Genomic DNA, 14,570 nt, shown 5'->3' with positions numbered 1-14,570 from the left:
TGTGCACCACGAACACCTCTTCCAAGTTGCCCCCGGCCCCTACGGCTCGTGTGAGAACCATCACCGCTGCTGTGTGCTGGGAGTGCGTCAACCAACCGGTTCACCAGAGTTGCTTGTTTGTTAGCCAATATTAGATCAAGGTTCTCCTGTGGCATGATGTTTTGGAATTTGCCTTTATAGCGTGGATCCAGGATGCTGGCCAACCAGTAGTCGTCATCGTTCATCATTTTGGCAATGCGGGGGTCCCTTTTTAGGATCTGCAAGGCATAATCTGACATGTGGGCCAATGTTCCCATTGTCAATGATGCACTGCGAGTGCTGGGTGGAGGAGCACTTTCTGGCAAATCCACATCCTTCCAGTCACGCACAGACCCTGTACCAGACCTTGCCACGCCAACATTTTCTCTTTCCCCACGAGAAGCATCCTCCTCCCCAAAATAATCATCCCCATCATCATCCTCCTCCTCTTCCTCTTCTTCCTCCACCTCATCCAGGAGAGTTCCTGGAGCAGACAATGGCTGACTGTCATCAAGGCTTCAATCCTCCTCTTCCTCATCATCCTTGGATGCAGACACCTGCTCCTTAATGTGCATCAAAGTTTGCATGAGCAGATGCATAAGTGGGATGCTCCTGCTTAGGATGGCGTCGTCTGCGCATACCAGCCGTGTGCATTCCTCAAAACACTGAATGACTTTACAGAGGTCTTTCAGCTTCGACCACTGCACACCTGACAACTCCATGTCTGCTGTTATGATGAGTCACCGAAGGAGGAAAAAACAAAATACTAGCTAAGTCCAGAAAAACCAGAGAGGTTGGCAGCTATCGGATTGCAGACCCCTGAACCTATCCACAACAACTAGCAGTAGCCGTGGGGGGTTCCTACGGTGCCCTAGACCCCTCGACCACAGCCGGAGAACTACATAGCCTAAAGACAGAAAGGGGAAAAACTAAACTGCCCCAGAGCAGACCCCAAAGCAATAGGCAGCCCCCAACATATAATGATGGTGAAGCAAGATGAAAACACTAACACAGATAGAAAGATAGGTTGAGCAAATGATGGGGCCCAAGCTAACTAAATAGGACAGGATAAGAAAGCTGCTGTCTGCCATCCGCAAAAACCCTATCCAAAATGAGCCAACCGACTGATAGGAAAAACAGGCCCTGAAGTCGCTAGGCTTCAAAAGACTATATCAGCACTCAGGTATATTCTGAAGACAGAGCAAAAGATCAACAGATCAGAGACAAAAATGGAATTCAGCTCACCCCCGGCCGGGGATGGCAGAACTCCCAAAAAACAAGGCAAAACAAAAACAAAACTGAAGAGTACAAAGCAGAGCAGAAAAACTTAGCTTTGAGACGCAGGAATCAGACTGGTCTCCAAGAATCCAGCAGGATCACAAGCAAGGCAGAAAGGTGTCGGTTGCCTTATATCCAGTCCTCAATTCCAGCCACCCAGTCATCATCTAGCTGCCCAGGTGTTTGGTAATCAGCCTCACTACCTTCCTTCACCAGAGGAGGGAGTTCATCAGACCTCAATGGTGAAGGGAAAAATGAACTCACAACAGTCTGCCATCAAAGTGGCTGCCCGTGTATCCTCCCACAAATGCATTACAACCTGCCTCTGTTCGCACAGCCGCTCAACCATGTGCAGGGTGGAGTTCCACCTTGTTGCAACATCGATAAATAGGCGGTGCTTGGGAAGGTGGAGCAATCGCTGCAGCTTCTGCATACGACTGGAGTGTACAGGCGACCAGCGGATGTGCGAGCACAGTCTTTGAATCTTATGGAGCAGGCCTGTTAACTCTGGATAATTATTGAGGAAGCACTGCACCACCAGGTTCAAGGTGTGAGCCAAGCAAGGTATGTGTCTGAGTTTTGAAAGGGCTATGGCAGCCACAAAATTCTTGCCGTTATCACTAACTACCTTGCCTGCCTCAAGATGTAGACTGCCCAGCCATGACTCAGTTTGCCGCTGAAAGTTGGCCAGTACCTCCGCGGTGTGTCTGTCGCCCAAACACATCATCTTCAACACAGCCTGCTGACGCTTTGCACTAGCTGATCGATAGTGGGACACCTCGTGTGCAACACTGGCAGCTGCGGATGGAGTGCTCGTGCGACAGCGCTCTGTGGACGAGCTTTCGCTTCTGGAGGAGGAGGAGGAGGGTCGAACGCCTACAGCCAACTGTTTCCTATACCGTGGGCTAGGCAGCACTGTCCCACCACCGCTGTCCCCTGTGGACCCTGCATCCACCACATTAACCCAGTGCGCAGTGATGGACACGTAACGGCCCTGGCCATGCCTACTGGACCATGCATCTGTGGTGAGGTGCACCTTTCCACTCACTGATTGCTTGAGTGCATGGACAATGCGGTCTTTCACATGAAGGTGGAAGGCTGGGATGGCTTTGCGAGAAAATAAGTGCCGACTGGGTAGGTCATAGCATGGTACTGCATAGGCCATGAGTTCGCGGAAAGCTGCGCTTTCAGCCAACCGGTAGGGCATCATCTCTAACGAGATTAGTTTGGCAATGTGGGCATTCAAACCCAGTGTACGCGGATGAGAGGATGAGTACTTTCTTGTCCTACTCATAGTCTCTGGTAGGGTGAGCTGGACTTGAGAGCTGCATATGGTGGAACTAGCGGTGGACATGGCGGACTGAGAGAGGGTTGATGATGGTGATGGAGTTGGTGTTCTTTCTGATGGCCTAGATTCAGTCTTTCGTAGCAATAACATTGTGATACCCTGACTGCTTTGGCCTTGCGACGACACCTCAACATTTGCTGCTGGTGGTGTGCTAACTGGTGGGCTTACAGTGGGGGAAACAATGTAGCGTTGCTGACTACCTTCATTGGGAGCAGTTGCACATGTGGTACGTGAGGTTTGGTAGTCCATCCACGCTTGCAAGTGCATGGTGGTTAAATGTCTAAGCATGCAACTGGTATTCAAATTTCTCAGATTTTTCCCTCGGCTAAAGGTTTTTGCGCACTTCTTACAGATAACCTTTGCCTGATCATTAGGATTTTGTTCAAAAAAGTGCCACACTGCACTCTTCCTACTAGGGAAGACATTTTGAGGCCTTGCACGCTGTGCTAATTTGACTGTCTGGCCAAGCTGTCCTGCAACTCTCTTGGTTTTTGTAATCCGTTTTTGGACTGCTCCGGGCCTGCCAGATAACAGCTGTTGCGATGTCGATGCCTGCTGCGGATGCTCCTCCTCCTCTTCTGAGCTATTGGCAGCGGCAGCCACTTCCCCCAATGGATGCCAATCTGGGTCAACAACTGGGTCATCCATCACCTCCTCTTCAATGTCATGTGCACTTTCCTCTGTGTCACCGTGTATGGTGGTATAGTATGCGGGAAGGGGCACCTGAGTTTCTTTTGAGTCAGATTCTGGCTCAGTACACTGCGAGGACAATGTAGTGCTCTGAGTGAATGTACCAGGAGAATCATCTAGCAGTGGCTGTGCATCAGTGCACTCCATGTCAGATTCATCTTGGCCTGGGTAATTCACGATTTGACTTGATAACCCAGGCATGGTATGTGAAAACAGCTCCATGGAGTAATCTGTAGTGTGGCCTGCCGCATCCTTCAATTTTAGTACGGGTGATGGACACAAGGAAAGGTGTGGTTCATGACCATGAGCCTCCAATGATGACTCAGTGCTTTTATTTTTTAAAACTTCAGAAGAGGAGGCGATAGAGCTGGAGGCTGAGTCAGCAATGTAAGCCAAAACTTGTTCCTGAAGCTCCGGCTTTAAAAGCGGTTTACCTACTTCCAGTAAAGGGAGCCTTCGAGGCCTTGTGGAGCCAGATGATGACGCAGGCTCAACACCTCCTGCATTAGGTGTTATTTTGCTTTTGCCATTACCAGCAGATCGACCACCACCAACACCATCATTACCAGCTGGCAACCTCCGCCCTCTTCCACTGCCTCTTCCACCACACTTCCTCATTTTTGGGGAAAATGTACCCAAAATTCCACCAACTATATGGTACTGTAAAACAAGGTACAAGGTGTATATAGTAGTGGGAAGAATTTGAATCTCCTTACACACTTCTGGATACTGAAGTATTCTCTCAGGCCCTGTGTATGTTACACCTCAATGTAAAAGGCTGATTTTGGATAGTGTAAAAAATGTGTATAGCGGACTGGGGAGAATTTGAATCTCTCTACAGACTTGAGGACACTGAAGGATTCTCTCAGGCCCAGTGTATATTACACCGCAATATAACAGGCTGATTTTGGATGGTGTAAAAAATGTGTATAGAGGACTGGGGAGAATTGGACTCTCTCTAGAGACTTGAGGACACTGAAGGATTCTCTCAGGCCCAGTGTATATTACACCACAATGTAACAGGCTGATTTTGGACGGTGTAAAAAATGTGTATAGAGGACTGGGGAGAATTTGAATCTCCTTACACACTTCTGGATGCTCAAGTATTCTCTCAGGCCCTGTGTATGTTACATCTCAATGTAACAGGCTGATTTTGGATGGTGTAAAAAATGTGTATAGAGGACTGGGGAGAATTTGAATCTCCTTACACACTTCTGGACACAGTTGGATTCTGTCAGGCCCTGTGTATATTACACCTCAAAGTAACAGGCTGATTCTGGATGGTGTAAAAGAGGTGTATAGAGGACTGGGGAGAAATGGAATCTCTCTACACACTTCTGGATACTGAAGTATTCTCTCAGGCCCTGTGTATGTTACACCTCAATGTAACAGGCTGATTTTGGATGGTGTAAAAAATGTGTATAGAGGACTGGGGAGAATTTGAATCTCCTTACACACTTCTGGACACAGTTGGATTCTGTCAGGCCCTGGGTATATTACACCTCAAAGTAACAGGCTGATTCTGGATGGTGTAAAAGAGGTGTATAGAGAACTGGGGAGAAATGGAATCTCTCTACAGACTTCAGGACACAGTTGGATTCTGTCAGGCCCTGTGTATATTACACCGCAATGTAACAGGCAGAAATTGCCTAGTGTATGACAAACTACAAGGTGTATATAGAATTAGGCAGAATTGGAATCTCCCTAGAGTGTAGGTCTGTAAGAACGGACAAACTCCTCGGCTTTTTCTTACAGAGTCACACCCAGATAGCTTCAATTTGGCCGTGATACCAGCCGGTACACGGTACTGTGTGAGGAGCGTACACGTACACCGCTGTACGGTGTCTGTATGTAAATTTGTCAAGCTCCGTGTTTTTGTATACGGACTGACACACGCTCTCTCTAGTTTTGAACGTAATCAAAGAGCAGATATACGAAAGTGTTTGAAAATCGGACAAAACTCTAAGGTGTAGGTCTGTAAGAACGGACAAACTCCTTGGCTTTTCCTTACAGAGTCACACACAGATTGTCAAGCTCTGTGTTTTTGTATACGGACTGACACGCTGTCTCTCTCTAGTTTTGAATGTAATCAAACAGCAGATATACGAAACTGTTTGAAAAACGGACAAAACTCTAAGGTGTAGGTCTGTAAGAACGGACAAACTCCTCGGCTTTTCCTTACAGAGTCACACACAGATAGCTTCAATTTGGCCGTGATAACAGCCGGTACACGGTACTGTGTGAGGAGCGTACACGTACACCGCTGTACGGTGTGTGTATGTAAAATTGTCAAGCTCCGTGTTTTTGTATACAGATTGACACACGCTCTCTCTAGTTTTGAATGTAATCAACCAGCAAATATATGAAACTGTTTGAAAAACGGACAAAACTCTAAGGTGTAGGTCTGTAAGAACGAACAAACTCCTCGGCTTTTCCTTACAGACTCACACACAGATAGCTTCAATTTGGCCATGATAACAGCCGGTACACGGTACTGTGTGAGGAGCATACACCGTTGTACGGTGTGTGAAAAAATGAACACTCAGTACCTCACCAGGACAAAACAATAACATTTGGATTGCTTTTAAAAAAGCAGTATGAACACCAGTGTGCACACAGCAATGCAGGTAGCCTTAAAAGGCAGCCTAATCACCACCAGCGCTGCTGCACAAAAGCAAAAATCTTCACCTTTCACTGCACACTAACTACAGTGAAAAGCGCTATCAGCAGAAGCATTTTTATTTTTCTTTTGGCCTTCCTAACGCTCTCCCTACAGAATGAGCAGGCAGCAGCTCTCCCTATTGTGAGATCAGCATAAGTAACATGGCGGTCGGCGTGCATGCCCTTTTATACCCCCTTTGACACCACACAAAGCAAGCCAATCACTTGCATGCCCTTCTCAAAGATGGTGGTGACCCCTGCCTATGTCATCACGTTGCCCACAGTGTCCGTTCTTCCTGATTGGCTGAAAAAGGGCGCTAAAGCTTCTTTTGAAGCGCGACTTTGGCGCGATGGTCGCCGACCTCGTGGCCGACCTCACGCTAAGGTCGGGTTTCATTTCATGAAACCCAACTTTGGCGAAAGTCGGCGACTTTTGAATTTTTTCGACCTGTTTCGCTCAACTCTAGATGTTGGTGCTGCTTTTTTCTTCTTTTCCTGACAAATGCGTATAATGCAGCCAGCAACAGACTGTGCAATATAAAGGCTATAGAAAGCAAACAGTGCAAAATTTTTGATGAGACCCAACTGAAAAAAAAAAAATTTTTAGAAATAAAGTCCTGTATATAAGTAAAGAAAATTTGCTGTGAAGAAATCCAAATACCTTAAGAGATACAACATTTAATTACCACTTATTATCAGTCACTGGCTTCCGAAATCTTTATGGGTGTTACATGGGAACTTTAGAGTTTACAATTACGGTACATGCTAGAACAAATTTAAAATGCAAATTAGATGGTACTGCAGTTCAGTAGGAAAAGTACAGCCAACTAGGTCTTATCTGTTTTGTACATGAAAAAATAGACTTTGTGTCTCCACGTTCCTGGTGTTCTGATAGAATTAAGATTCCATATTGCCCCTCCCTGCTCTTTGTATGGCGGACAAGCATGTGAGCAGATTTTCAGTAGAGGTTTTAAGACTTCTTTTCCTCTTCAACCTTATCCTTTGGCTTTCTTTCAACTTTATTTGTATGTGAAGAGTTCCTCTCTTTCTATTTTGTATTGTTTATTTTCTTGTATCTGGTTGGTATTCAGGGACACTATATATCCCCCGTCACACATAGCGATGCACCAGCGATCCCGACAACGATATCACCTTGTCAGGATCGCAGGTGTGTCGCTAAATGATTACTGTTGGGCTGCCAAACAGGCAGATCTCAGCAGCGATCAGGACAGCGACGACGCGGGTAACAATCGCGCACGTCGCTTAGTTACCCGCTGTGTACCTTAGATACCAGCGTGCTTGGGCAGGGAGCTGGTAACCAAGGTAAACAACGGGTTTCTAAGCGCCGCGTGACGCTTAGAAACCCGACGTTTACCTTGGTTACCAGTTCCAGCTCGCTGATCACTGGTCTCCCGCCTGTCACACGCAGCGATGCGTGCTGGCCAGCGGGAGACCAACGATCAAAAAATGTCCAGGGCTTTCCAGAACGATCAGCGATACCTGGCAGGGGGTGCGGTCGCTGATACCTGTCACACACAGCGAGATCGCTGGTGAGATCGTTGTTGCTAGCTTCTTGATCTTGCTAGCGATCTCGCTGTGTGTGACGGGGGCTTATGGCACGCAGAGGCAGCAGTTACATCTATTAATTGATGCCTGGGTGTGCATAATGCCTCCTTGTGACATTAGAAGATACCAGTGTTTTATTTGGCACATGGTAGGTGGGTTCCCCTGTAACTGAATTTGCACAGTGAAGTCTGCTGTACTATTAGTCAAACTGGCACAAAAAATATTGTGCCATTTGACTAGTAACACCTAAAAAAAATACAATGATCACACGTATGAATCCATTGCATTAATGAGGGGAGCGCTAACCTTGTCTGTCTCTGTTCCACCATTGACTAATGGCTTCTGTGAATCTACCTCTATGAATGGTGACCATTAGTCAATGGCTAGGAGTTTGTTGCTGAGCTCCTTCTATGAATACAATGTATTTAATATCTATAACATCGGTGCTGATTTGTATCACCTTTATTTTCGCTTTGACCACTGGGCAACAGTGCGCCTTTGTTGCGTGTAATGCGTGACAGCGACAGTCCTGTTTTTTGCCTGGGACTTTTGTTGCTACTATATAAGGGAGCTATGGGGATAGTGTTGGTGTAGGTTTTGATCACTCCTTCCTGAGACTTGGCGGGTCAGTCTGCTATTTAAACCCCTGAAGCGCTGACTCCACTGCCAGTCAATAACATTGCTGTCCTGTTGCATACTGCTGTGGTCCTATTTGTTGTTCTGATTATTACTAATTTTTGACCTCGGCTTGACTTTTCACTACCTGCTTGCTTTACGATTTTGTCCCTGGCATGACCTCTTGGCTTTGACTCTGCTTGGCAACCATTCCTGCCTCTGGTTCGCTCCTCTGGAAAGCAGCCCTTCTGTGGAATCAATTCACTGTACACGTTGTAAGACCAGATCCCTGAACAGGGGTTAAAGGGTGGTGGGGATTCCTCTGGAATCTGCCAAACACAGTGGCTTCTGCCAAGTCTATTCGAGATAGCCTTTTTGTACCCTAGCCTGAGAGAGTAGTGAAAATATCTATGAATCCATTGTATTCTTTGATCGGTGTTATTATACAAGGGGCACAATATTATTTGGGGGGCTTCTTGAGAAGACAGTACACTGTATCTGTCTTTATAGTATGCCGCACCTGAATAAGGCAGCATATTATGATTATCCTGCATTAAAAAGACTGGCAGCACAGAGAATTTTATGTGTGGTTGAGACTTAAGCTTTCTGTTTTAAAAGGGCTGTCCATGATTGAACAACTGATGACTTATCCCTCAGATGGGTCATCAATTTGAGATTTGAGAGGAGAGGAATTCCAGGGTCAGAATCTTCAATAAAGCCAGACGTTTATTCAAAGTGTTAGGGTGTGTGCACACGCTGCGGATTCTGCCACGGATCCGCAGCGGATTTGACTGCTGCGGATCCGCAGCAGTTTTTGCTGCGGTGTACAGTAGCATTCTAACCTATGGAAAAAAAACCGCTGTGCAGACGCTGTGGAATTTTCCACACGGATTTGCAGCGGTTTCAAAACCGCAGAAAGAATTGACATGTCAATTCTTTCTGTGGATTCCGCTGCGGTTTGCCATCTCCTCCATTGTGGAGATGAAAAACCGCAGGCCAATCCGCAGGTAAAACTGCAGGTCTTTTGACCTGCAGATTTACCTGCGGATTTTACAAAATCTGCGCTGCCAAATCTGCAGAGGATTCCGCAGCGTGTGCACATAGCCTTAAAAAGTCACAAAACCAAAACATGAGGATAATCAGCAAACGGGTTTCAGTCAAATGTCTTTAGTACGTTTGTCTGAAACTCGTTTGCAGATTATACTGATAGTTTGGTATTGCGACTTTTTAACATTTTGAATTCCTCTCCTTTCATGTTTCTCCCTTGTGGCACTACAAGTTTCAGATGAGATGACTTCCTTTTACTATTATTTCTTTTCTATGAATTTGAGACTCGGCAACAATCAGTTGAAATCTTCCCCTGCAGAGGCAGAACACAGCAGCCCCATAGATTGCTGAGTGGTACGCTTTATTTCCCATTGAACTTAATAGGATATAAAGTGCGGTACCACTAAGCAATGTATCAGTTGCTGTGTTATACTTCATACGTTACCAGATTTCAGCTGATTTGTTGGTGTGCATGTGTTGGACACACACGAATTTCCTACTCAAGTGAATGGGAGATAAACATCAATACCTGGCAGCGGCCACTAAGCAATGTAGGAGACGGTGTGTTCTGCCCGTATACTGCTTATATCTACCTGCTGGCAGATTAGATTTCAGTCGATCAGTAGGGGTTTTAGGTGTCGGACCCCTCCATCAACCCTAGACAACACCTTTAATAATGTAACTTTCCTATTGTGTTTTTAATATATTTCTCCTCTATTTACTTTAATGAATAGAACAGCCTAAAACAAGATCAAAAGCCATTGCAAATGACTGCAGTCTAATTTCCTCAAGAGCCAGCTCTGGAAATGTTTCTTTAAATTGTCTCTTTTCCACAAAAACATTTTTGCAATTTTTATTAACCGATGGTTTGCTATATTGTTTGTTTTTTGCTCTGCATTTGTGACGTGCAAATAAAAAAAGTTTAAAATTCAATGATATATTTATGCCTTTTGCTGCTCTAGCATTTATTTTACTGATTGATTTAGTTTCTTTAATTTCAGCTTACAAGTTACAAGGAAACACAATGATGTATGTACAGATAAAGAAGAAAATATGTGCAAAATGAGTTGGAAACAATTATTTTCTTATGAAAAGTCCAAGAGTTCTCTGGAGAATAAATTATCTGCATGCTAAAGGAGAGCATTGTTTTTACATTTGTACAACATACTTAGTTATACGGAAAACTTAAATCAAGTATCTATCATTCTTTTTTTTTTTACAGGTTGACTTTTTCAAAAAGCAAAGAAACAAACAAAAAAAAAGCAAACACTTGTAATTGTTTTGCCAGCGTAACGCTAATCATTACATAAATGCGCCTTATTATAGGGAATATGAAACTTGTTTTCAAACTTGTAAATCCATGTTATTCATACTATGCAGTCATCAGTATATTAGTTAATAATTAGTTGTTTTAGTTCAGAACCACAATGAATGTTGAGCTTACTTACTTATCGTCTTCAAAATTCATCTTGTTATGTGTTTCTGTTTCTTTAAATGATCTTTGTACGAGATTTTTGCAAAGTTTAGGAGTAAAATATTCCACCGTTGTCGCTTACTGTGGACGCTAGAAATTATACTTTGTTATTCATTACACAATTTAGGTACATATTAACTATTAAAACATAGGAGTGTCTATAAAGTTCATGCTAGGTGATCAAGCTCAGCTACAGTATGACATTGGTAATATGAGCCAAATATAGGCCAAAAGTACTAAAAGTAGGGAGTTAGAAACTAGGCAAGTGAGTGATCATCAGCTGCATTCCCCTATACCTCCATGTACAATTCTTATGCAGGACCGAAACGCGCGTCGGGGAGGACGTGCAATCTCTGGAGACACCTGCATAAGAATTGTGTCCAGGTACTTTGTAATAATTGTGCACCTGCTTAATGTGCACTACTGTGTCGGTGCATACTGATCATCTTTATCTATAGATATACCTTGGCCTGTGATATTGTGATTTTATATTACAATTATTCCATGTCATGGTTATTTCATATATAGTCATTGCTATCATTGTTTCTATGTCTGGTATTATGTGATATATATACATTTTATGGTATATTGCAGGTGTCCCTATGTTGTGCTCCCCTTTTTGTCACAGCTTCCCGCTACATGTGTATCATGTCCCTTTCCCCTTGCCCTGTAAGTGTAATTTTATTAATATAATAAAATGTATTATCTGTTTAATTTGATCTGGACTATTAATCGATTTGTTCCACTGTGCATGTTTTATACTCTGTAGATGTAATCATAACATAAAATATTTGAATACAATTTTAACAGGTAGAAAAATATATTATTATTATGCATTTATATAGCGCCATTTATTCCACGGCGCTTTACATGTGAAAAGGGGAAATATAGACAGGTACAATAAACATGCGTAAGACAAGGGACACACAAGTACAGAAGGAGAGGGGACCCTGCCCGCGAGGGCTCACAGTCTACATATATTGATATGTTTTTTTACACTCTTTTTGACCTTTGATCTGTTGTTAGTTTCAAGAGTTATAAACAACAAAAATTTACTTTAATCTAGAGTACATTGAAGGCTGGTTATTGATTTTCAGTAGCTTATCAAATGTACATTCTGTTAGGATTAAAGATGCTGTTTCAGCAGGACAGCTTGTGAGAAGGGAGGAACAGAGTAAGAGAGTGGTGGACAGACAGAGGGTCCTGCTGCTTTCTTGTAAGAGTTGTGTCTCACCCCAGTGCTGGATTCACATCTACAATGCTCAGTAATGTTGTATAATTCCCTCCATACTTTTGCTACTGAGCATGTGCTACGTAGAAACAGAAGAGCCAGAAACCCTAGCAGCTGATGAGATGAGGCAGAGCTTCTGTCTGTCTTTGGCATCTGAGCTGTCGCTCCAAAAACCTTCCAAGGCTATGTTCACATGTTGCATTTTTTGCAGCTTTTTCTAATGCAAATTAAAAGCTACTTTTTACAGTATCAGCAAAAGCTATGACATTTCATAAATCTCATGCACACAATTGTTTTTTTTTTCCCTGACTGAATTGGAAAACTAGTGTGCTTTTGAAAACTGCAGTATGTCAATTCGTTTTTTCAGCAATTTTTCACCATAGAAAGCAAACAGACAGTGTAAAAATGCTGCAACCCAAAAATAAAAAAAAGCAGCAAAAATACATAAAAAAGCAGCAAAACCTGCTTTTTGTAAGCAGCTTCTCTACTGCCAAGGTTTTACCTGCAGAAAAAAAGTGCAGAAAAAATGCAACATGTGAACATAGCGTAAAACTGCATTCAATAAGTGATAGGAATATAAAAAAGGACAGGAAATGGGCCCAACTAAGGACTAAATCTAATAGTAAATCGGGTTGATATCCAGAATACTGTAGCAGTCCTGACTGGTGAATATGGCCAAGCACAAATCAACATATTGTAATAATCAAGAACATTCATACCCCCCAATTATTGATCAATATCTTATCACCACTTTTACAACACAAAAGAGATCTCAACTCATCCTTTGAAAAATTCTCACCTCCTCCATATAGGCTTGCAAGACCACGTAGTGCTGTCCATATCCATCACTGGAGGTGGTTTTGTGATTTGGAGTATACAGTACATAAATAAACCTGACCCTACATCTTCTTGCCTTTTTTTCTACAACTTTGTCAAAAAGGCACAGATTAGGAATACTCTTCTACAATTTCCAGTTCAGTATATCGCAATGTGTCATGTATTTTTGTGAATTTTATCCATTTTATTTTCTGGGAAAAATATATATCCTTAAACTTGAAGAACTTGTTATTAAAAAAAATCAGTTTTTATCATATTATGGCACTTTTTCAGCTACTTTTCAAATAAATCCTTCAATATAATGCTAAACAAGCTAGTAGAGAATCAAATTATTTAAAAATTTTAACTAAATTACAAGTAAAAAAAAACAGCTGGCATTTAAAAAAAAACAAAACAAAAACAAACAAACAACATGCATTTTATCCTTGACAGTACCTTAACTCTGAAAAGAAATGTCTCATCTTTTTTGGCTGGTCTTCAAAGCAGTTGCTGAGCCTGTTACTGTGGAAGTCCCATTGATGTACCCAACATTAATAGCTGTTTTGAATGTATATAACATTTACCGTATGTTAAAATGCAACCCTAACTAGTATTTAGATTTTTGCTGTTTTTCTAATTTTTTTTTTCTTTTTACTACTTCCAGGAGGGCTGGTTTTCTTTTCTCAAGTTTACAGTTTTCTTTCCATTTAATGTAATTAATAGTTATTCATGTTTATAGGGGTTGTACACTACTTGGACAACCCCTTCTCAATCAGCATGTTTGCCCTCAGTAAAATAATAAACAATTATACTCACTTCCGGTGCTGGCGCTGTTCCAGCAGTGTCAGCACGCGCTCTCCCCGGGATCGCACCACATTGTTATGTCACACGAATTAGACTGGCCGCTCACATCCCCTTGATGTTTGATTCATCCGAAACAGAGGAGAGTGAAGCCAGTGCTAATTGGGTGCAGGGATTGCATGACATAGTAATGTCATGCGATCCCTGGGAGAGCCAGACACCACTGGAACAGCGCTGGCACCGGAGGTAAGTATAAGTGTTGTTATTTTACTGGGGGCAAAAATGCTGATTGATAAGGGGTTTTCAATAAAATCTGAGCCACTCTGTGACAAAAAGGTTGGTCTCCGTCATTGTCTCTCTGCTCTGCTTACCTTGACGGGCAGGTCTCTCTCCCTACACACACACATATAGAGAGAGACCTGTCAGTCTAGAGTAATGAGGTAGGGAATAGTCTTCGAGGACATGCCTCTTGGAATAGTTGCATGGCTCCTTTGTTAAAGGGAATCTGTCACCTCATTTTCGTGCTGTATGTAAATTAGTTGGGTAGGGTCTGATGGGCAGTGTTTTTGCTCCTTCCCTCCACCCCTCCTTGGCCACTGTACACAATATTTCAGGTAATTTCCGTAGTTCTCATCCAAAGCCGAAAAGCATTCGTGCGCATGCGCCGGTGAACTACAGTATGTCCCGGAACACAGAAATGGCAGCAAAATACTTCTGGGACATAGTACTTCCGGCGCATGCAAACTACTTTTTTACTGGCTTTGCCTGCAGTTGAGCAAAGCATACTGCATACGCGTGAGTGGAGATTGCACTGCGCACTCTCAAAATATGGACGAGAACTACCGAAGTTGCCAGAAATATTGCAAACAGCGGCCAAGGAGGGGTGGAGGGAAGGAGCAAAAACACCGCCCATCAGACCGGACCCAACTAATTTACATACAGCGTGAAAATGAGGTAACAGATTCCCTTTAAGTATGTTTACTCTGAAACACCTCAGGTTTCAGAATGAGACAGATGGCTGAAAT

General features: G+C 43.2%; 2 protein-coding genes across 2 annotated transcripts in view; one reads left to right on the top strand and one right to left on the bottom strand.

Annotated features, from left to right (window-relative positions):
- Nucleotides 1–10,791, bottom strand: part of LOC141058258 (sulfotransferase 1 family member D1-like) — a 54,422-nt gene extending 43,631 nt beyond the window's left edge. Inside the window, exon 1 of the mRNA XM_073554440.1 lies at nucleotides 10,672–10,791. Within this exon, the coding sequence (XP_073410541.1) occupies nucleotides 10,672–10,691 (20 nt within the window). The 5' untranslated portion in view covers nucleotides 10,692–10,791. The remainder of the gene's footprint in view (nucleotides 1–10,671) is intronic.
- Nucleotides 2,284–14,570, top strand: part of SLC25A45 (solute carrier family 25 member 45) — a 46,162-nt gene continuing 33,875 nt past the window's right edge. Inside the window, exon 1 of the mRNA XM_073554441.1 lies at nucleotides 2,284–11,366. The gene's annotated coding sequence lies outside the window, so the exon portion shown is untranslated. The remainder of the gene's footprint in view (nucleotides 11,367–14,570) is intronic.

Source organism: Dendrobates tinctorius, unplaced genomic scaffold (assembly GCF_039654945.1).
Source record: "Dendrobates tinctorius isolate UK_male_01 unplaced genomic scaffold, ASM3965494v1 ptg000211l, whole genome shotgun sequence".
NCBI lineage: Eukaryota > Metazoa > Chordata > Amphibia > Anura > Dendrobatidae > Dendrobates > Dendrobates tinctorius.
Note: the sequence above shows the minus strand (reverse complement) of the source record. Positions and strands in the feature narration are given on the sequence as shown.